Source organism: Lactuca saligna, chromosome 1 (genome assembly GCF_052625555.1).
Source record: "Lactuca saligna cultivar CGN05327 chromosome 1, ASM5262555v1, whole genome shotgun sequence".
Classification (NCBI taxonomy): domain Eukaryota; kingdom Viridiplantae; phylum Streptophyta; class Magnoliopsida; order Asterales; family Asteraceae; genus Lactuca; species Lactuca saligna.
In genome coordinates, this window is record NC_136417.1 from 137,362,465 (window position 1) to 137,386,885 (window position 24,421).

Genomic DNA, 24,421 nt, shown 5'->3' on the forward strand with positions numbered 1-24,421 from the left:
GAGACACATGGACCGGAAGGTCAGGGCCTAGAAAGGCGTATGTGTGTAAGTTGTATTTTGGGGAACTCACTAAGCATTTATGCTTATAGTTGTTGTGTTATGTGTTTCAGGTACTAGCGAGGACCGTGGGAAGGCGCCAGCATGATTGTACACATTGTTGGAGAAACTGTTTTTATGATCATGGGATGTATTTGTTTATGAAAACCTTGTTCACTTTTGAATTTGGAATATTAAACTATGGTTTTTGATTTTGCAAAAATGAAAATTTTGTTTTAAAAATTTACGTTGTTACAAGTTGGTATCAGAGCCTTGGTTTAAGGGATTCGGATACACCTTCGGGCGTAACTGGATTCAAATCGGGGATTTGAGGAAATTTTTTTAATTAAAAGCAAAAAATATTTGATAAGAGATTTCGAAACAACCAAAGGAAGAAGCAGTGTGTACGGTCAGCCAGCGCCCGAACGGTAAAATTCCCAAAATACTCTTACAATATGTGTTATAAGATATGTTGATATGATACGCATGTTAGTAGACTAGCTATTCATATTAGGACTAGAGTGGCCTGATTTGTGATGCCTTAGTCTAGGTGAATTTGCTGCTATGAGATGCTTTGAGGGCGAGTGGGTAGCCAGTGCATAGCAAGAATAGAGTACTCATGATCCGGGGTTCGGGGAGGAGGACTTGTGGTGAATATTGATGCGATGTAGTTGGTAGTATTGGGCCCGTACTACTTAAGACACCGGGTCAGTGGGCAACCCAAGTAAGAATCCTTGGGTATCGGAGACCGAGTAGGGTTGCGTTATCGAGTGCGATTATGCTCGATGGAGTCTGTGATATTTTTATGTTGTATTTCAGAGGCATTATGGTTGGACCACACCACAGACCTGGTACGAGCGGTGTGAGTGACGAGGAGCTTCGTCAGATGATTCACGAGGAGGTGGTTGCGGCGATCCGGGTTGAGATTCCGGAGATGTTTGGGTCTATAAAGACCATACTGATGGAGACTTTTGATGAGCGGTACGCCGCGGTGACTGAGGCTGCAGCCGCTGCAACTACCGCAGTTGTGGCTGCTGCCAGACCATAGGGAGGTGACTCGTTGCCGTTCCGGGAGTTCAGCAACACGAAGCCACCTGAGTTTGACGGGACTCAGGATCCGATCGCTGCGATGAGATGGATTGCTGATATTGAGGGATGCTTCTACACTTGTTCATGTCCGGAGCATCTGAGGGTACGGTTCGCTTTGAACTAGCTCCGCCTGGGAGAAAAGGATTGGTGGAAGTTCGTGACAGCGAACTTCACTCTTGCGGAGGTTTCAGCCGTGACTTGGGAGAGATTTAATGCTATGTTCAGAGACGAGTATGTTCCCCCGGTGGAGAGGGAACGGTTGGTTCAGGAGTTCTTGACCCTCAAGCAGGGTAATGATTCTGTTACGGTGATCACTCAGAAGTTTCATGAGAGGGCGATGTTTTGCCCTGAGCAGGTGTCCACTGAGTAGGCTAGGATGAGCCGATATTTGGGTGTACTGAGGAGGGATATTCGGGAGTTCGTATCGAACTCGTCATACCAGACCTTTGCTGAGCTCCAGGCAAATGCCAAGAAGAGAGAGATCGAGTTGGAGACCCAGGCCAGGGAGGAGGCCGAGTCTCAGCGGGTGGATCGGCGGCCGGCTCAGTCCCAGCCGGCAGCCAAGTGAACCAAGTCTGCCGATTCAAGGACGGGAGGTCAGAAGGGCCGCACTTGCGGAAAGTGCGGCAAGGGTTATGAGGGGGTGTGTCGATCAGGTGCTTGCTACAAGTGTGGCAAGGAGGGGCACATTGCTAGGGATTGCCCCAAGGGATTTATGGTTTGCTTTCATTGCAACCAGACCGGCCATCGGAAGGCCGAGTGCCCTTAGCTTCACCAGGGATCTGCACCTGCTGCTAAGGTTACCGAGAACTCGGCCGGTGAAAGTCGAGGCTCCGGAGGCTCGTGGGAGAGCTTTTCAGTTGACTGCGGAGGAGGTCTGCGCGGCGCCCGACGTCGTAGCTGGTATGTATTCTTTCGTGTATTTACTTTTATGCTAAGATATTGTGTTTATGTTATGATATACGTAGGTACTTTTCTTGTGAATTATGTACCTGCCTTGGTATTATTTGACTCGGGTGCGAGTCGGTCTTTTGTATCTTTGGCTTTTAGCCAGCACATCGATATTGATCGGGAGGTGATGAGTCGAGCCCTGTGGGTTTCTATAGTGGATGAGAAAGTGGTATACGCCACTGACATGATTCGAGAATGTGTGCTCGAGATTTTTCGTGTCAAGTTCCCTATAGACTTGATTCATATAGTGATGGGGGATGTCTGCGTCATCATGGGTATGGACTGGTTGAGTAAGTTTGGGCAGTCATTGACTGCGAGAGACAGCTGGTGACTATACGAGACCTTAGTGGGGGAGTGTTTACTGTGTATCGTGAGGGGACCCGGTGTGGGTTAGCGTTTTGTTCGGCTGCCAGGGCGAGGCAGAGTTTGCAGCAGGTCTGCAGTGGATTCATAGTCTATGTGATGGACACTCGAGTGGCTGTGGGGAGGCCCAATTCGGTTGACGAGGTTCCAGTAGTATGCGAGTTTTCGGATGTGTTCCCCAAAGAATTACCAGGTGTGCCTCTAGAAAGGCAAGTGGAGTTCCGTATCGATATGGATCCGGGAGCGACGCCCATCGCCAAGGCGCCTTATCGCCTCGCTCCACCAGAAATGCAGGAGTTATCCTCGCAGCTTCAGGAGCTATTGGGAAAGGGGTTTATTCGACCGAGTAGCTCACCTTGGGGAGCGCCGATTCTATTTGTCAAGAAAAAGGATGGTTCACACCGGATGTGTATCGATTACCGGGAGTTGAACAAGTTGATGGTTAAGAACCGGTATCCGTTACCTAGAATCGATGATATGTTCGATCAGTTGCAGGGGGCATCTTGGTTCTCTAAGATAGACTTGAGGTCTGGTTATCATCACATGAGGGTTCGGGATGAAGATATTCAGAAGACTGCATTCAGAACTCGTTATGGGCATTACGAGTTTGTGGTGATGCCTTTTGGGCTCACCAATGCCCCGGCTGCGTTCATGGATCTCATGAACAGGGTGTGCAGGCCGATGCTGGATCGGTCGGTGATCGTATTCATTGATGATATTTTGGTATATTCGAGGACTAGGGAGCAGCATGAGGAGCATTTGAGGGAAATTCTTGGAGTATTGAGGTCGGAGAGACTATATGCCAAATTCTCCAAGTGTGATTTCTGGTTACGAGAGGTCCAGTTCCTAGGGCACCTTGTTAACTAGAAAGGGATATTGGTCGATCCGGCCAAGATCAAGGCGGTGACGAGATGGGAAGTGCCGAGATCGCCGACTAAGATCAGGAGCTTTCTGGGATTGGCCGGCTATTATCGAAGGTTTATCAAGGATTTATCCAAGATTGTCGTGCTGCTTACTAAGATGACCCGGAAGGGTGTTGCATTTTCATGGCGACCGGAGCAGCAGTCCTCATTCGAGACCCTTCGTTAGAAATTGTGCGAGGCCCCGGTGCTTGCACTCCCGAAAGGGATGGAGGATTTTGTGGTATACTGTGATGCATCTATATCGGGATTAGGGGTGATGCTTATGTAGAGGGGACACGTTATAGCGTATGCTTGAAGGCAGTTGAAGTCTCATGAGTCGAGATATCCCACCCACGACCTGGAACTGGGGGATGTGGTGTTTGCCCTCAAGATCTGGCGGCACTATCTTTATGGGGTTCGGTGTACCATCTACACGGACCACAAGAGTCTGAAGTACTTGATGGATCAGCCAAATCTGAATATGTGACAGAGGATATGGTTGGATGTGGTGAAGGATTATGATTGTGAGATCCTGTACCACCCGGGCAAGGCTAATGTGGTGGCTGATGCGTTGAGCCGTAGGGCGGAAAGCGCCCCGATCCGAGACATATGTATGAGGTTGATGGTGATGACCCCAATTTTGGACACCATCCGAGGAGCTCAGGCTGAGGCTGCGAGACCAGAAAACCAGAAGAGGGAGCGGGTTGTCGGTCAGGTATTAGAACTCATTACGGATGGTTGTGGACTTCTGACTTTTCAGGGTCGGATTTGGGTGCCGTTTGTGGGCGGTACGTGTACTATTTTGATGGAGGAAGCGCATCGATCGAAATTCTCGATTCATCCCGGGGCTACTAAGATGTATTTGGACCTAAAGAAGGAGTATTGGTGGCCCTGTATGAAGAGGGATGTTTCATGGTTCGTCGAGAGGTGCTTGACTTGTCGTCAGGTTAAGGCCGAGCACCAGCGTCCGCACGGTAAATTGTAGCGGCTGGAGATTCCTGAACGGAAGTGGGAACAGATTACCATGGATTTTATCACCAAATTGTCGAGGACTGTGAGGGGAGTCGATGCGATTTGGGTGATTGTGGATAGATTGACGAAGATCGCTCATTTTCTAGCCATCAGTGAGAGCTCTTCTGCGGAGAAGTTGGCAGAATTATATGTGAGGGAGGTGGTATCGCAGCATGGGGTTCTGATATCGATTGCTTCAGATCGGGATGTAAGATTTACTTCCAGGTTTTGGAAGAAGTTTCGTGAGGCGTTGGGTACGAGGCTGCATTTCAGTACCGCATACCACCCGCAGACGGACGGACAGAGCGAGCGGACAATTCAGACGCTTGAGGATATGCTCCGAGCATTTGTTTTGGATTTTGGAGGGAGTTGGGACACCTATTTACCCTTAGCGGAGTTTTCGTACAATAACAGCCATCATTCGAGCATTGGTATGCCACCCTTTGAGCTGTTGTATGGGAGGAGGTGTCGCACCCCCATCTGCTAGGGAGAGGTGTGGCAGCGGGTGATGGGTAGCATGGAGATTGTACTCCAGACGACCGAGCAGATTCAGCAGGTCAGGCAGAGATTGTTGACCGCGCAGAGTCACCAGAAGAATTATGCGGATAGGCGTCGGTCTGAGCTCAAGTTTCAGGTTGGTGACCTTGTGCTCCTTAAGGTCTCTCCTTGGAAAGGATTGATACGATTAAGGAAGAGGGGCAAGTTGGGACCCCGGTATAATGGACCTTTCAGGGTAATTTCTAGGGTAGGCAGGGTAGCCTACCGGTTGGATCTACCTGCTGAGTTGGTACAGATCCATAATACCTTTCATGTCTCGCAGTTGAGGAAATGTATTGCCAACGAGTCGGCAGTGGTGCCATTAGATGATATTCAGGTGGATGCAGGCCCGAACTATGTGGAGAGACCAGTGGCGATCAGAGATCGAAAGGTTAAGGTTCTGAGGAACAAGGAAGTACCCTTGGTACAAGTGCAGTGGCAACATCGGAAGGGTTCCGAGCTGACATGGGAGTCCGAGTCTGAGATGCGGGATCAGTATTCGGAGTTGTTTTTGTTGGGTCATGAGCATTCTAACACTCCTAAGTGTACATGCAACCCTAAATACCTTGGATCTATGTTTTCTCTATTATACATGCAAATATGAACATCCAAGGTATTATCCTAATCTAGCATACAAAACTATCAATATAACAAGATAGAATACATACCTCTTTGATGTAGAATGTCTTCAATCTTTAAGAGCTTAGCCCCAATAGTGTGGAAGCCTCAAGTGGAATCACAAATCACCAAAACACCTTGGAAGACTTTAGAGAATATGGATACTTGGTTCTCTCTAGTGAAATTGGCTAGCCCTTCGTAGTGTACCCACACTAGTGCCAATTTCACCAACCAAGGACATCTTTATATAGTGTGGAGGATTAGGGTTAAACCCTAATACCCATGACCTTTCATTTCCTAGGATCCATGGGTTAAACAATCCATGGACTATCCATGAAAGCTTAGCCCAACCTAAATGAACTTGGCCCATTCCATATATATACGAGTCCATATTTAATTAGTTCCTTTTGATCACTTAATTAATTATAAATTAATTCTTGATCAATACTAATTAAATAATATGATTCCATAGTAATATATTAGAACTTATAATATATTAATATTAATCATAAACATACTATTCTCAAAAGATTATCCATATAAATTGTGTCGGTGAAGTGCAACCCAAATGGACCATGCCGGGTTGGGTCAAGTACATACCAAATATAGTTATGGACTTAGACATTAATCCAACAGTCTCCCACTTGGATAAGTCTAAAACTATTATTGCGTATGACTTCAAACCTAACTGGCAATCGTAGCTCTTAAAACCACTGTCGAACTCTGATCTTGTCAACGAACTTGTCCATTAGATAAGGGATCATATATTCCTCCATTCTAGATATCATATGGACTGAGACATGGATTATAATCATTCTCTCTATCCATTTGTTGTTTCCCGATTTCCGATTTATGACGACTGACTAATTGAACAAATCAAATTAGTCCTGGCCCGGCTGAGCACTTCCATTTGTCATCATCAAATCATCGAGGGACCCACAAATATTGCTTTTATCCCGAAGGTAAAAGGAATGGATAAACTTCGACTCATATGGCTTGTTCTACTACTTGTTGAATCATACACAAGGGCATGTTTTATGGCACCGAGTTACCAAATGCGTTTTCGTGCAATCAATGTACAACCAACTCATAGTAACAACTCATATCTCTAGGTTTGAAGAATATAAGATATTATCGTCTCATGATCACTCGTGATAAAATCCATGAAGTGATTTCAATGAGCGCGGGTTGAATCCAATACTCAGAACTTATGAGCACTCATGAGTGTTGTAGCCCTTTGTCTAACACCTTAGACCTCTACAAGCCAACCCATGACAATCTTAATTCATATCTACTTCCAACATATGACCGACTGTGGATGGTTTGAATAACTTAGTCATTATGGAAGAATAACCTAGTTTATTCGGGAAGTCAAAACATGCAAAGTGAAACACAATAATAATTGAATCCAATATGGTATCAAAACCTATGAACATAAATAAAACACCTTTTATTTATCACCATATGATTACACATTATTCATTGTATACTGTTTCAGCTATCAACTTTATTCTTGAATTTAAAACAATAGTTGTCCCATGCTCTAAGCATGTACAATATGTTTTCTAAACACTAGTCATGCCACACACCAAGTATGCATACTATGTTTGTCTATGATCTTTACTTTGTGAACTAGATCAATTGAACATAACTTCAATGATTCTCTTTTCACACTCCCAAATCCTTACTGCAAATGCAAGAATTCCAAATTCATGCCATTTACTGAAATCTATTAGATTCTGAACTTATATGCATTGATCCTCTTGCAATGATTATGCACAAATTCACAAAGACTTGGCAACAATCATTACAGAGTATTCCAAAGGAGATCATTTCCTTGGAAACATCTTTCTTGCATTAAGTTTCCTTAATTTTACACAGATTGATAATTTCTGACTTTGAAACATTTCCAGATTCATTTTGACTATCACTTTTGAATAAGAGTTGCCTCCTTACAGATTATGTCAATATGGTCCTTCCAGAATTATCACTATACTTCCAATTGTCATTGAGCAACCAATCTTTGGTAAACCTTAGATTGTCCTCAACAATTGTTTAATCCTTTTAGTCATATCCAGTTCTAAACCTTTCCCTTCTTAATACCCCAGGCATTTGGAAACTTTTAGAAAGGATGAATATAGCACATGTAATTGATCCTATATCTGAAGCATATGGGACACGATCCATGATGTCTCACATAAAGACTAAACCAGTCTTTTGCTATAACATTTCCATTTCTATTTGCCAAGTTCTCATAATTCAAATTATGAAAAGGGATGCCGTAATCATAATCGAATTTAAGAACGCAAATAATGGACCCATATACAGAATTTCCTTATGTTGAGCCATTCCAACATGAAAATTCATATATATCCTTGACTAAATGATTAAAACCTCACGATCCAAGCTTATAGATTTGAGATGAAGTATAATTTCCTCTCCCTTAATTATAGCAAAACAACTTTTTCCCAATTGAAACCTTTTGTTTTCTATAATTAACATTGCTAACATGATGATTATTAGCATAACACTTATGCTCCCACTAGCTTTGACACGTACTCAGAAATCAGCTGGACTTCTAGAAATCAATACTTTATTGACTTTCTTACCAAAGTTCAGATTTCTGATACTGGATTGTTTTGATAAAACTTTATCAAAATCATACACCTTCCCTTAGATAGCACACTAGTGTGTCTAAACAATTATGAAGAGGGATTTCGTAATCATAATGGTTGGACCTTTTTGCCACTTCTCACAAGTCCAGGTTAGTGTGCCGGTAAACCACACACGCTCCACTAACGACTTTGAGAATGCAAATATCACAATTGCTATCTAACTAAAATCTACTTAGTGAAAGTGTTTCCTCACCATCATTTTCATGAATCGGAGAGAAACCTTATGACACTTAGATTTAATGGTGTATGTGTTCTTATCCATGTGAATTGTCAAAACCATAGTCACAAGACAAGGATAATGACAAATCCAAACTCATATGGACTGAACTCAATCTTAACTTCTTGCCACCTGGCAGCTCAAGGGCCTGCCATTTCTTCCAAGTTGTTGTGCAACCAATTGAGAACTCTAAGAACTCAACTTTAACTGGAATGGGCACAGACTATGTCAACACGATAGGTTATAAACCTCAAGTCGTGTGCTAGTGAAGAACTTTAGGTTTTATTCTTGATTAGTTCTTGAGACTTTCAGGACCTTTAAGACTCCCACTGTCCTCTTGACCTATAAGACTCCCTTGTCAAACATCCAAGAGATAGTGTGGATTCTAACCAAGACAAACACTTCACATAGTTGGCCTGAGTTGGTCTTTGTTTTATCCAAAACATCACAACTTACCAACTTCAAATGAACAAGAGTAGGACACTTTTACTCTTACATTTGACACGTGTTTTAAACCTTCTTAAAGACATGTCACTCAAATTACAATCTTGGAGTATGACTCTAAGACTTGTATTGGAACGAAGTATGACTCATCTTCTTGATTTAACCATTTTAACAATTCAAGATTCCTTCTTCTTAGTCATAAGAATGCACTAAGACTTCCTTAGAGAACTAATTTTGATATGGTTTCTTAATCATTAAGATGATCACAAAACTTATACTAAAGTACTCTCCCATCTTTTCAGATTTGAGAAACTTTTATCCTTCTGCCTAATTTGATTCTTCTTATTCGCTCTGCCTTACATTGGAACCTTTTCCAATGTCTTAGAGTTACACTTAAGCTTGTAAGTATAACCATATTTACTAAGCTTTAGTAAACTATGACGAATAGTCTTATCGATCTTTTGTGGTGGACTTGACCAGTGCACAAGAATGTGTACTCAATCCCTTAGTCCTTCACATTACTCACACATCCATGTGAACAAGTAATTAGTCTTAATTTTCCAATACTTGAAAGTTCTCATTCATCATGCTATACACCTTGCATGATTCCAAGTTTCGGTCCAATTGAGACTTGGGTGATGAGAATCTTTCCTTTATTTGGTAAATTTAGACATTACCACAAATGAAAGAATCAATTTCATATTTCCACTCTTGCTATTAATGGAATCATATAAGCAACAATTTTTCCTCAAATGTCATTGTAAGGATATTTTAAAATAACTAAAATCAAAAAAAATTTCTTTTATTTTAAAACTATGCGGAAAACTTATCCTTACAATCCATATGAAAACTTGTTGTTATCTATTCCTAAGCAATATCTCATAACTCCTAAGAAGTAGCTCAAGAATCTGATCTTCAAACTACGCGATAGAAGTCCATCTATGCGATCAGATTCATCATATTCTTTCTTTAGGTTCCTTCACTTTTCTTTGATATTTAAAACATCAACATGTGACCCAGTCACATCATGTAATAAGAATCTTAGAATAGAAACTTAGCAGAGTTAGATACTGGACTTTACCTGAAGTAGAGTCAAACTTATTAACTTTAACATCCTTAGGTAAATTTGGCAGCTTCGCAACTAAATGACCCTTTCTTTGGCATTATAAACATATGGACCCTTTGATAATGGTACACGGGACTATCACAAACTTAGCTTTTCTCTATACCATTTGTTCAACCGAGTTGACTATGGCCGATCCCTTTCCATTTGGAAGAGAATGCTTTTCTGGATTTCCTGTGTCACTATTGTCAATGTCCATCAAGTTTTGAGGAAGTTGATCTTAACAAATAGATAAGATCATTAAGGGTCTTGTCATAGTTTGTTTCATAGGTGTTCCAAAAGAACTCACTATGTGACTTAGAAAGTGATTGAACCACCAACTTTCTCAAGACTTTGACACCCAACTCTCCCGGCTTGTCAATATGTGACTACATCTCCAAGATGTGACCACACCTAGACCTTCCCTTGCCAATAGGGTTCGAGTGACCTTAAACTTTTTAAGAACTTGTGGGGTAGGGAGAATAATTGGAGGAGGTGAAAGAAGTATGATTTCCATGGAACATCATCTTCATTTAGGAAAGCTTGTTTCAAGAAATTTGGGAAGATCATAAATGTCTAAACCAGACATGTTTTGGGAGATATTCAAGATAGTTGATCTTAAAGTCCTTAATATGACACCCAATATGAAATTAAGGCTAGGACCCAACAAACTATTTTATAACTTAGAAGAGGTATGCTGTAATCCAAGCTATAAAACAATTTGAAGGTAGGTGAATGACGATTCACCAATTTCCACCAAGATAAACGAAATGTATTATTAGGTTTTAATTGTTTTTGAAACTCCTAGATCTTTTGAGATTCATTGAACTGTTCAATGGTATGTTTCAATCTCGAGTGTGCCCTTCAGGTTTTGTGACTGGGATGCCAAGGATCACAAAACAAGGTGTGAAGTAACCATGCAAATTACTTGGTACCCTTAAGTGTTTACCCCTCAATCAATGTGCCGGTTAACCACACATGCTCCATCGATACTATGATAAACATTAAGTTACCCTTTTCCTACCTTGTTAAATACGAGTTAGTGTGCCGGTTAACCACACACGCTCCATTAACCGACTTAAACAAAGTGCAAAGTGTAATTTCATGGATTAGCACCTTATTCACATTTTCCTAAGTAACTAAGATTGGGTATTATTAAGAGTTTAGTTACTTAGTATTTATCATTAATACTTTTAATGAAGGGAGAATTATAGTCGTGTCAAACCCGTTCGGCTAACGACCCTCCACTAGTCAAGCAAGCGGTGGGTGAGAGTGGACACCCATTAAGTTGCCATTTTATAGGCAACAACCTTATACCCACCTTATATATATATATATATATATATATATATATATATATATATATATATATATTATTAACTTATAATATTATAAAGTATAAGGGTTGAATTTTAACTTTTAAAATTCTATGGGCTAACTTGGAATTAAAGTATTCATAAGAGAGAACTTTTCAAATTCCAAAACATGAGGGAAAGTTTTGAAACTATTCAAAACTAATTAATTCCATAACTTATGTGTTTAAAGTAGTTTTAATTAAAAAAAACTCTTCAAGTTCCATAACTTGAGGACAAGTTATGGAAGACTTTAAATTGTTTAAAGAATGTAACTTTTTCTTTATTTTGTAACTTATGGAATTAATTAAGGTTACATATTTTTTACTTAATGAAGTGACTCTTGAACCTCCATAACTTAAGGACAAGACTCTTCATTTTTTGTAACCAATGCCAACTTTAAGAGTTTTAAGATTCATAAATGTGACTTTTAAGTTACATAAACACATTTTATGAACTTCTTTTAGATTAATTTGGATTAAAACCAACTAACAAATAATATTTTTCATCAATCTAAATTAACTCATAAAACAAGATAACACAAAAAAACTTTTCATGTTCCATAACTTAAGAACAAGTTATGGAATTCTTTAAAACATTAAGACCAAGTTTTGTAACTCCATAAAAAACTTTGAATCAATTTTTTAAAACCTTTTCATATCCATAACTTATGGAGGTTTCAAAAAAACTCTTTAGATCAACCTTTTAAAACTAATAAAATAATCATATCATTTTAACTTTTACTAAATTTGACCAAATTCAGCTCATATAGCAAATCATTCAAATTTTACAAATAATTAGTTTTTCACAAAAACAAGAAATTATCTTAAAATTTGACAAACTTCATGTTTTTTTTTCTTTTTTTTTTCCTTCAACTTGAAAAAAAATACATTTGCATCAAATATAATAGAAAACAACCCATGGCTCTGATACCACTGTTGGGTTATGAGCATTCTATCACTCGTAAGTGTACATGCAACCCTAAATGGATCTATGTTTTCTCTATTATACATGCAAATATGAACATCCAAGGTATTATCCTAATCTAGCATACAAAACTATCAATATAACACGACAGAATACATACCACTTTGATGTAGAATGTCTTCAATCTTTAAGAGCTTAGCCCCAATAGTGTGGAAGCCTCAAGTGGAATCACAAATCACCAAAACGCCTTGGAAGACTTTAGAGAATATGGATACTTGGTTCTCTTTAGTGAAATTGGCTAGCCCTTCATAGTGTACCCACACTAGTGCCAATTTCACCAACCAAGGACATCTTTATATAGTGTGGAGGATTAGGGTTAAACCCTAATACCCATGACCTTTCATTTCCTAGGATTCATGGGTTAAACAATCCATGGACTATCCATGAAAGCTTAGCCCAACCTAAATGAACTTGGCCCATTCCATATATATAAGAGTCCATATTTAATTAGTTCCTTTTGATCACTTAATTAATTATAAATTAATTCTTGATCAATACTAATTAAATAATATGATTCCATAGTATAATACATTAATATTAATCATAAACATACTATTCTCAAAAGATTATCCATATAAATTGTGTCGGTGAAGTGCAACCCAAATCGACCATGCCGGGTTGGGTCAAGTACATACCAAATATAGTTATGGACTTAGACATTAATCCAACAGTTTTCAGTATGATACTTCGGGGATGAAGTATGGTTCTAGTGGGGGACAATTGTAACAACCCGAAATCCAGGTATCCTTCTATTTGGCCCTGCATCTTTGATATGTTGTCATTTTAGGGCTTTCATGTTAGGCGAGTACGCTGGGCGTACAAGGTGTACGCTGCGTGTACTCGCGCGCTTCATTTGGACACGTTCACCCTCAGGTACGCTGGGCGTAACTGGTCTAGACCTAAAAACCCTAATTCATTTGGAGGGCTATAAAAGGAATGTGTGGCTGGACTTCTCAGCCACCATCCCTCAGAGAGAAACCCTAAAGAGAGTGTGCATTCGTTCTTAGGCCATTTTGTGAGTATTCTAAGCTTGATGGTGTCATTCCAAGGTAGCAAAGGAGAAGAAGAGCTCATTGAGAAGGCTAGAAGTGGTGTTCCAGTGTGGATCTAAGCTTTGCAAGGGTTGAAGCTTCATTATCAGGTAAAAAGTTCGGATCTTGTCATTTGGTTCATGTTATATGCTTCAAGTACCATTTTCTAGGGTTTTAGTCCCAAAGGTGGAGGCTTTTTGTGCAAATGGTCTCCATGAGCTTAGATCCATCAAATTTCTGGTATATTGGAGTTGTAGACTCATAAAAATGATATCTTTGACGTGAATGTTGCACCATGCATGAGATCTAGGTCCTTGAGTTGGTATAGAATGATGTTAATAAGTGTTGGAGCCTTTACATCCATGCCAAGGCTTAAAGGTCTCGACTTTATGGGTATAGACGCATAAAAAGAGTCGGATCTCGAAGTTGGAGTAATGGCTTAACCGATTAAGACCAAAAATGATGTATGTTGAAGTTTGATGGTTACGCTGGGCGTAACTCCCAGTACGCGCAGCGTACTGGGTGGAAACCCCGATCCTTAGGTTGGCGATGTACGCCCCGCGTACATCAAGCAGTACGCCCCGCGTACTGCAAAGGGTTGACTTTTGTTGACTTTTAGGGTTTTGGTCAACATGAAGACTTTGGGTCAAAGAGGGGTAAAATGGTCTTTTACCCTCTGAGGAATGATGATATGGGGTAAAGATTAGTTGTGGAAGTCTTTAATTATTGAAATGATATTTTTATGATTAGGCGAGGTAGAGTCGTCGTTGGGTTTGTAGATAGCGAGTACGCGAAATCTTAGACATTCCACGAGGAGAGTTTTCTCACTATACTGTACCCGGAAGGGTTTTATTGTGTGACCGGAAGGTCGGATATGTTATGAGTTATATGCATTGTATGTGATAAGTTGATCATTTATATGTGCCATGTATGATATGCTTGATATGGGCCGGAAGGCATTATGTTATGGGCCGGAAGGCATATATGTTATGGGCCGGAAGGCGTTGTATTGTGGACCGTAAGGTTAATGCAGGTAGGACCGGAAGGTTTACCTAGTCGAGACGGAAGTCCCCTGAGACACATGGACCGGAAGATCAGGGTCTGGAAAGGCGTATGTGGGTAAGTTGTATTTTGGGGAACTCACTAAGCATTTATGCTTCCAGTTGTTGTGTTATGTGTTTCAGGTACTAGAGAGGATCGTGGGAAGGCACCGGCGTGATTTTACACACTGTCGGAGAAACTGTTTTTATGATCATGGGATGTATTTGTTTATGATAACCTTGTTCACGTTTGAATTTGGAATATTAAACTATGGTTTTTGATGTTGCAAAAATGAAAATTTTGTTTTAAAAATTTACGTTGTTACAACTTGAAGATCCCAAGTCTGCAATTCACAAAAAGAAGGACAAGAGCGTGAAAGAAGATCAAACACCAAAGAAGACACCTTTACAAGAATTCAAATCAGTGTTCTCAAAGAAACCGGGGAAGAAATGGGGGATTCAAGTTCATCTTCAAAGAACAAGAGCAAGCTTGAACACTTGGATCAAATACCCATCCAAACCGAGTCCGAATATGATACCAAGCCTAAATTTTAAGAACATACAAGTGAACCTGAGAACGATCCAAGAAACGAGATGGAAAGTATTGAAGAAATGTCCATGGGAGCTTACAGAAATAGAATTCGAGATGATGTTGGTCCAGGCTTAGTACAACCTGCAATCCCTGCTACTACCACATTCGAGCTAAAGGGACATATCCTTTCCGCACTAAAGGATATCCCATTCTATGGAAAGGATCGTGAGGATGCGTTCAAGCACTTAGATGAAGTGAACAACATTGTCGATTACTTCAATGTCCAAAATGTTAACAGAGACATTGTCTTGCTAAGGATGCTTCCTGCTACCTTTAAAGGAGCTTCAAAGGATTGGTTAAAAGCACTTCCACCTGGTACAATAACTACTTGTGCTCAAATGCGTGAGCAGTTTCTAGATCAATTATGTCCACCATCCAAGATTGCTAAACTCAAGAAGGCAATAGCCAATTTTGAGCAAAACCTAGGGGAGTCACTTTACGAAGCTTGGGAACGTTACAAAGGGTTGTTAAGGAATTGTCCTCAACATGACCACAACATTCAACAAGAGGTGTCCATATTCTATGACGAGGTCAATGTGATGACAAGACAACTCCTTGATTCTCAAGGACCACTTACAAAGAAAAATTTAGGCGAAGTCAAGGAATTAGTTGAAGAATTCGCAAAACACTCTCATGAATATCATAGTCCAAGGAATGAAGGCATTAAAGGAGTTGGGGATGCACAAACTGAAGAGATGGTTGTTGTGATGGCAATGCTTAACAATATGGAGAGGAGATTGACACAAATGGACCAATCAATTCATGCAATTAGAGTTGGTTGCAAGAGATGTATTGGCCCACATTTGACAAAAGATTGCAACTTGGATGAATATGGAAACAAGAAAGCTCAAGTTTGCTATTCGAGTGGGGACAAGTATGATGAAGACTGGAGGAAACCAAAGAAAGAGTGGTTGCCCTATGAGGAATACAAGAAGCAAAAGGAAGAAAAATATAGACAAACTGGCAGAGGCTTCTACCAAAAAGAACAACCACCATCTGAGAAGAAATCAGAATTAGAGACCATGTTGATGAAATTTATGGAAGCTTAAGAAAAAAGACATGATGCTACTAACGCTGCAATGGAAGAATAAAGAACAATAATGAAGAATCATCATTCAATGATGATAGATCAGCAATCATTAATAAAGAATAAGCAAGCCTCCATAAATAACCTTGAAATACAACTTGGTCAACTTACCACTTTGGTTAATGAAAAGATATTCCCGAAAGATCCTGAAAAGAAGACCCAATCTCACGTAATGGCCATAGATATAAAAGAAGAAGGAGTTTCTGAGTTCCTAGAAGACTTAGAAGAGAAGCCACATCAGCCTGATCCGAAGACAAAGAAGCTGGAGCTCAAATTTGAAGAATCTGTTGGAATATTCAGTTCACGTCGTGAGCCCACTATGCTCATGTCGTGGGCCCGGTCTGAACAGAAGAATTATGTATCTGCTCCAGCTTATAAACCACCTTTTCCATTCCCGTCTAGAGCTAATCTCAGTCTACTGGAGAGAGAACATCTGGAGTTTATCAAGCAATTGAAGCCTATTCCTATTAATAGTCCCTTTATTGATTCACTTGCAAAAATTCTAGAACCATCTCTTCAGCAATGAAAGAAGAATTCTAAGGTGACCCTAAGTGAGCAAAGCTCAAAAGCGGTGTTGGGAGAAATACCTAAGAAGATGGGGGATCCTGGACGACTCACTCTCCCATGTGAGTTTGGGAATAATATGAAGGTTTATGTCTTAGCTGATTCTGGGGCTAGCATAAATTTGATACCTTATTCATTTTATCAAAAGTTAAATATTCAGAAAATGAAAGGTACAAAGATGACTATTTACATGGCGAACCGTTCAATGACACAACCCCGGGGCATTGTGGATGATATTCTCGTGAAAATTGGGAAATTCGTTTTTCCAATAGACTTTGTGGTTTTAGATATGAAAGAAGACCTCAATGTACCGATTATTCTTGGTCGCCCATTACTTAACACTGCTGGAGCTTTGGTTGATATACGCGAGTCGAAGCTCACCTTGAGAGTTGGGGATGAGAAGGAAATATTTAGAATACAAGATCGTTTCCAAGTGAATCTTGCTCAAGAAGAAGTTTTCAACATTGATGAAGAAAATGAACTTGAATAATTAGAGAAGCTTATGGAAGAAGAGATCAAAACAGTTCAACAAGTTAAAAGAACAAAACCAAGAGCATCTGTTCCATGTCTAGTTGAAGTCATTGACTACACGAATCCAACTTCTTGGATAAGCAAGGAAGATGATGAGAAGTTGAGTGATGAAGATGAGGTTACTTCAAAAGAAACAAGTCCATTAGTGAAAGAAGAGAAGGATATTATGGAGCTTAAAGATGATGAAGAATTGAAGATTCAAGGGATCAAACGCAAGCTTAATGGCGACGAGGTCAAGGCTAAAAAGGAAAATTCGAAAAAGGCGTATAAAAGAAGTGTGCAAGCGTACAAGAGGCGTTTCAAGGAGAAAAAGATCCTACTGGTGGACTCTTCAGATGATTAAACGTAGGAGGCACGGAGTCCAACTCAAGACTCCTCAAAAAGAAGCGCTTCTCGGGAGGCAACCCGAGTTGTGTTTGCATTTTCTTTCTTTTTCTTTTTAGTTTTTAGCATGTTTTAGTTCTTAGGAAGTCGATCATGTCATCCGAATTATTATCTGCCTAGAGAGTCATTAAAATAAAGTGGTAACACTTATTACATATCTTACAAAAATTAAAATTGGAGAAATTAAAGAATTTCATGATCACACATAATCCACGACGTGAACCATTTTAGATTCACGACATGAATTCAGATAAAATACGGGGATGGTTGTTTTATATGATAACTATATTTTTGTAAGTCTGCCCAATTTCAGTAATGACCAAATATATCCCTTAGCCCACTTCCAATTTAATTGGCCCAATTTTTCAGTGCATACAAAACTCACGATGTGAACCTTTCTAGATTCACGACGTGAGTTGTAAATTATTCGGGACCACAGATTAAAAGATAAAGTATCAGTTTGACCAACCCACTCTCCAAACCTCACGAAGTGAAGATCATTTTCTGGTCCCTGTGACAACCCGAAATTTCCATTCTATACAAACAGTATCACTTCAATAGAAGTTATAACAATCATAGCCGATTTTCAGACTTTTCGTATAAGTTGGAGTAATTTAGGGTTTACACTTCAGTAAACATCAGGAGAGTGGATGCACTACGGTTTTGTGCAACATTGTTATTCCAACACTCGGATATATTAGAAATCATTTCTGGAATAAAAATATTTTCTGTCAAAATATTTCAGGACTATAAATAGATTTATGAACTAAATTCATTCAATATTCACATTTCCAACTAGAGAAAAGCCATTTTCTCTATCACGGATCTTCGGGTTTTCATCCCAAATCGTGAGTCTACTTTCCTAAATATGATTTAATACTTGTTATATGCTTTATAACATTGTTTACATGTCTAAAATGCAAGATCCGGGAGTTTATCGCTCAAGAACGTTCTTGGGGAGTAAACTCCAAAATGGAACTTTAAGGCTACCTAGTCCCAATTCCTTGTTAGGAAACTAGTTAAGGACTTAATGTAGAGTCATTTGAGGCTAGAAATCAAACAAGATCACCAAGTTTTAGGAGTTTACGGCCCAAGAATTCCTTGGACCGTAAACACTTTTTTCAAGGACTTAAAGTGCCCTAAATCACCCCTAAGGCTTTAGACTTTAACCCTCTAATACTTGAAGCTAATTTGGACACCTAAACACATCAGAATCAACCCTTATATGGAATTTACAGCCAAGGAATATCACTTGGGCCGTAAACTCCAAGTAAAGGCACAAAAGTGTGCCTAAAGTCCCCTTTAGCCTTAAACAAAAACCTAGAAACTATCCTTTGTGTGCAAGAGGCTTAAAAGAATTAAAACAAACACCCCATAGGAGTTTACGGCCGTAAACTCTAGGGGTTATGGTCTTTAGGCCGTAAACTCCTCAAAGGAGCATTCTAGGGCCCTAAACTACCTAAAGGATTAATCTACCAATGCTAGGCTTATTCTAGTATTCATTTAGCACACTTAAACACCCAAAACCACCAAGACAAGATTTCACGGTTGTAAACTCAAGGGTTTACAACCGTAAACTCCTTGTGTGGAGTTTATTGGGTGGTAAACTCTAATACAAGGTGTCACACCCCAAAAACCGAAGGCGGAAACATTTTCGGGGTTGACTCTGTTGGGTTTTGAGCAATCTAACACTTCCTAAGTGTGCATGCAACCCTAATAAACCTTGGATCTATGTTTGTCTAAATACATGCAAAATAATAATTTTTCCAAGGTTTATAACCTATCTAACATGGCATGGGGAACATTTCAACATATAGAGTTAGAAGAGATTACATACATTTTTGATGAGATTGGTTCTTGAGGAGTTTGAGGGCCAAGCACCAATAGTGTGAACGCCTCAAATGGAATCACAAAACACCACAAACTCTTGGAAAACTTTGAGAGAGTGTATACACTTGTATATTTCGGCCACACACAAGCTCACACACACTAGTTCACTAGTTACACTTAGGCTCCATTTCATGCTCCATGAGCATGCTTATATAGTGTGCATGGTTAGGGTGAAACCCTAATAACCCATGACCTTTCCTTTCCAAGGATCCATGGGTTAAAAGCTCCATGGATCATACATGGACTTCCATATTAGCTTAGCCCATTAACAAATGAGTATTAGCCCACACTATATAAAATATAATAGCCCACAATTAATTAGTCTTCCTTTTAATCTCTAAATTAATTCATAATTAATTTAAGACTAAGACTAATTAAATAACATGACTTCATATTAATATATTATAAATTATAATATATTAATAATCATATGTGTATAACTCTCATAAAATTATCCATAAATAGTTTGGATGAGATGCAACGCAAATGGACCATGCCGGGTCGGGTTAAGTATATACCAAATAAGTTATGGACTTAGACACCTTATCCAACAGACTCCCACTTGGATAAGTCTAATAACTATATTTGCGTATGTTACTTCAGGAACCAACCAGCAATCGTAGCTCTCGAAAACTCCGTTGAACTATGAAGACTCTGTTGAACTATGAAGCGCCATTTTAGATAAGTGATCGTATTATCCTCTGTCCTCATGATATCAGCCGGACAAATACATGGAACAACGTCGTACTTATTGTCCAGCAGTTTGTTTCCCAATTTCCGATTTGTTTGACAAAGAACTTAATCGAACACATTAATTTAGTTCTGACCGGCCGGTACATTGGTCACAACAAAATCATCGAGGGGCCCAAATATCGCTTCTATTTCTAGAAGGAACAGATAAACTTCGACTCATATACTTGTTCTAATACTTGTTAAATTGTACACAAAGGCACGTTTTATAACATCAAGTTACTGATGCGTTTACGTGCAATCAATGCACAACCAACTCATAGGTAACAACTCATATCTCTAGGTTTGAAGATTTATATCATATTACCGTCTCACGATCACTCGAGATAAATTCCATGAAGTGATACAAGTGAGCGTGGGTTTATTCCAATACTCATAACTTATGAGCACTCATGAATGTTGCAGCAACCATTGTTATGACTAAGCCCATTTAGCCATCTACAAACCCGATTCAGGACAATCTTGATTCATACCTACTTCCAACATATGAACGACTGTGGAGTGTTTAAATAACTTAGTCATTCGGAAAGAATAACCTAGCTATTTTGGAAGTCAAAACATTCAAAGTGAAACACAATAATAATCGAATCCAATATGGTCTCAGAACCCTTTTGAATATAAATAAAACCATCTTTTATTTATCACCATATTGATTACACATTATTCAATGTTTCAAATAATCAACTTAAGACTTGAATAAAAAAAACAGTCGTCCCATGCTCCTGGCATTTACACTTTGTTTTTCTAAACAATAGTTATGCCATACTCTAAGTATGCTCACTATGTTTGTCTATGATCCTTACATTGTGATGTAGATCAATTGAGCATGATTCCAATGATACTCATTTCACAATCCCAAATCCTTATTGTAAATGTGAGAATCCCCGATTCCTATCATTTACCAAAAAAAATCTGTTAGATTTTAAACTTTTATGCAATGTTCCTCTTGTAATGATTAATCACAAAGTCACCAAAACCTTGTCACCAGTCATTACAGAGTATTCCAAAGAAGGTCAACTTCTATGGAACGGAAGTCTCATATTCAAAGTACATTGCTTTGAACATCCTTCTTACATTAAGGTTTTCTAATCTTACATAGATTGAATAACTTCCACTTATGGAAACATTTCCATAGTCCCATTTTGACTATCACTTCCGAACAAGAGTTACTTCTTTTCAGAACATGTCAATATGGTCCTTTCCGACAACTTACATCATACTTCCAACTTTCCCTGAGCAACCAATCTTTGGCGAACCTCAGATTTTCCTCGATAATTGCTTAATCACTTTAGTCATATCCAGTTCTCGACTTTCCCCTTCTCAATGCCTTAAGCATTTGGAAAATTTAGAAAAGATGAATATTATAGAACATGAAATCGATCCTATATCTGAAGCATATGGGACACGATTCATGATGTCTCACATAAAGACATGATACTAGACCAGTCTTTTGCTACAATATTTTTTTTATTTGCCATGTTTTCAAAATTTAACTATGAAGAGGGATGTCGTAATCATAATTGAATTTTGAAAACGCAATATATATACAATTTCTTCAAGTTTGAACCATTCCAACACAAAATTCATATATATTCTTGACTAAAAATGATTAAAACTCAATCTAAGCTTTAGAATTGAAATGAAGTATAATTTCCTCTCCCTTAATTATAGCAAAACAACTTTTCAACCCCTGCAACTTCACGAATTGAAACTTTGTTTCCTATAATTAACATTGCTAGCTTGCAATACTAATCATAATAATCATGCTCCCACTAACATGATGATTATCAGCATAACACTTATGCTCCCACTAGCTCTGACATATTTCCAGAAATCTGCTGGACTTCTGAAATTTAGATTCATACATCTTTCTGTAGATAGCTCACCTGTGTGTCTAAGCAATTTCAAGAACTATGAAAAGGGATGTCGTAATCATAGTCTCAATTGCTTAGGCATTTGCCATTTCTCACAAGTCCATGTTAGTGTGCCGGGTAACCACATGCGCTCCACTAACGACTTTTGAACATGCAAATAACACAATTGATATCTACATAAAATCTACTTAGTGAAAGCGTTTCCTCACCATCATTTTCATGAATCAGAGAGAAACCTTATGACACTTAGATTTTATAGTGTATGAGTTCCTATCCATGTGAATTTTTCAAAACCATAATCACAAGATAAGGTTAGTGACAAATTCAGCCTTACATGGATTAAACTTGTTCAATCTTAGTTTCTTGTCACCTTGGTAACACAAGGCCCACCAATGCTTCCAAGTTGAACTCTGATAACTCACATGCAAATTCAACTTATTCGAAGTAGGTACAGAAATAAGAATTATGTCAACACGATAGGTTGCAAACCTTAACTCATGTGCTAGTGATGAATTACAGGTTTTACTCTTGATTAAATCTTGAAACTCTTTCAGGATCTTTAAGGCTCCCACTGTCCCCTTGACATATAAGTTTCCCTAGTCAAGAACCATTCCTTGACAAAAACAAATATTCAAGGGATAGTGCGGATTCTTATCAAGACTAACACTTCACACAATTGGTATTAGTTGGTCTTTGTCTCATCCAAGACATCACAACTTACCAATCTCAAATGTACAAGAGTAGAAAACATTTTACTCTTACATTTGACTAGTGTTAATAAATCTTCCCTTATGTCACTCAAGGTTACAATCTTGGAGTAAGACTCTAAGAATCGTTTTGGAATGAAGTATGACTCATCTTCTTGATTTTAACCAATCCAACAATTCATGACCTCTCTTCTTAGCCATAACAATGCACTAAGACATCCTTAGAGTATGAATTTGTGATATGGTTTCATAATCATTAAGATGATCATGAAATATGATACTAAAGTAATCTCCCATCTTTTCAGATTTGAGAAACTTTTATCTTTCTGCCTAAGTTGATTCTTCTCATTTGTTTTGTCATACATTGTAACCTTTCCAATGTTATAGAATTATACTTAACCTCATAAGTATAATCATATTTACTAATATTTAGTAAATCATGACAAATCAATCTTTGTGGTGGACCTTGACCAACGCACACCCAGTGTACCTAATTCCTTAGTCCTTCAATTGACTCACATATACATGTGATCAAAGAATTAGTCTTAATTTTCAAAGATGAAAATTCTTATTCATCATACAATACAACTTGTATGATTCCAAGTTTCTGTCTAATTGAAGCTTGGGTGATGAAAAACTTTCTTCATTTGGTAAATTCAGACACTACCACAAATGAAAGAATCAAATCCACTTTCCAATATTGCTCTTACTGGAAACATATAAGCAACAAATTTTCACAGATGCCATTGTAAGGATATTTTTAAAATAAATAAAATTAAAACCCTTTTTTTTCATTTATTTTAAAACTTTGCGGAAAAACTTATCCTTACAATCCACATGAAAACCTTGTTGTGATGTATTCATAAGCAATATATTATAACTCTTAAGCAACAGCTCAAAATTCTGATTACCGAACCATGCGATTGAAACCCACCTTCGCAATCAGAATCAACATATACTTACTTTAAGTTTCCTATCTTTTCTTTGATTCTTAAAAACATCAACATGTGACCCATTCACATTATGTAATAAGAATCTCCAAATAGGAACTTAATAGAGTTAGTCAGTGGACTTTAACTGAAGTAGAGTCAAACTTTTTGACTTGATCAATCTTATGATCTTTCAGGTAAATATGGCAGCTTTGCAATTAGTGTCCCTCCCTTTGGTAATAAAACATATAGACCCTTTGGTAATGGCACATGAGACTATCTTAGACTTAGCCTTTCTCTTTACCATTTGGTCAACCGAGTTGACTATGGCCGATCCCTTTCCATTGGGAAGAGAAATGCTTTTCTAGATATCCAATGCTACCATTGTCAATGTCCATTTAAGGTTTGGGAAGTTGATCTTTTAATCAAATTTGCTTTACTGGTGTTCCAAATCATTTCTGACTCCACAATACCAAGCAAATAGATAACATCATTAAGGGTCATGTCATAGTCTGTCTCATAGTAGTCCCAAAGAGACTCACTATGTTACTAAGAAAGTGATAGAACTGTTGGATTAATGTCTAAGTCCATAACTATAATTGGTAAGACTTGACCCGACCCGGCATGGTCCATTTGGGTTGCATGGCATCATGCACTTGGATAGACTATAATGAGAGAAATAACACTTAAGGTTTGTTAATATATTATAAGTTCTAATATATTAATAAGGTTATTTAATTAGTATTGATCAAGAATTA

At 38.7% G+C, this 24,421-nt stretch overlaps 1 protein-coding gene and 1 non-coding gene across 2 annotated transcripts; one reads left to right on the forward strand and one right to left on the reverse strand.

The window, feature by feature from the left end:
* Positions 1-15,333: 15,333 nt before the first annotated feature.
* LOC145027970 (small nucleolar RNA R71) lies at positions 15,334-15,440 on the reverse strand. Its single transcript, XR_013675731.1, has one exon. It is a non-coding gene; the product is annotated as a small nucleolar RNA R71 (small nucleolar RNA).
* Positions 15,441-16,629: 1,189 nt separating this feature from the next.
* Positions 16,630-17,088, forward strand: LOC145012043 (uncharacterized). Its single transcript, XM_078970814.1, has one exon. It carries the CDS (start codon positions 16,630-16,632, stop codon positions 17,086-17,088), a length of 459 nt encoding a protein of 152 aa, XP_078826940.1.
* Positions 17,089-24,421: the final 7,333 nt, after the last annotated feature.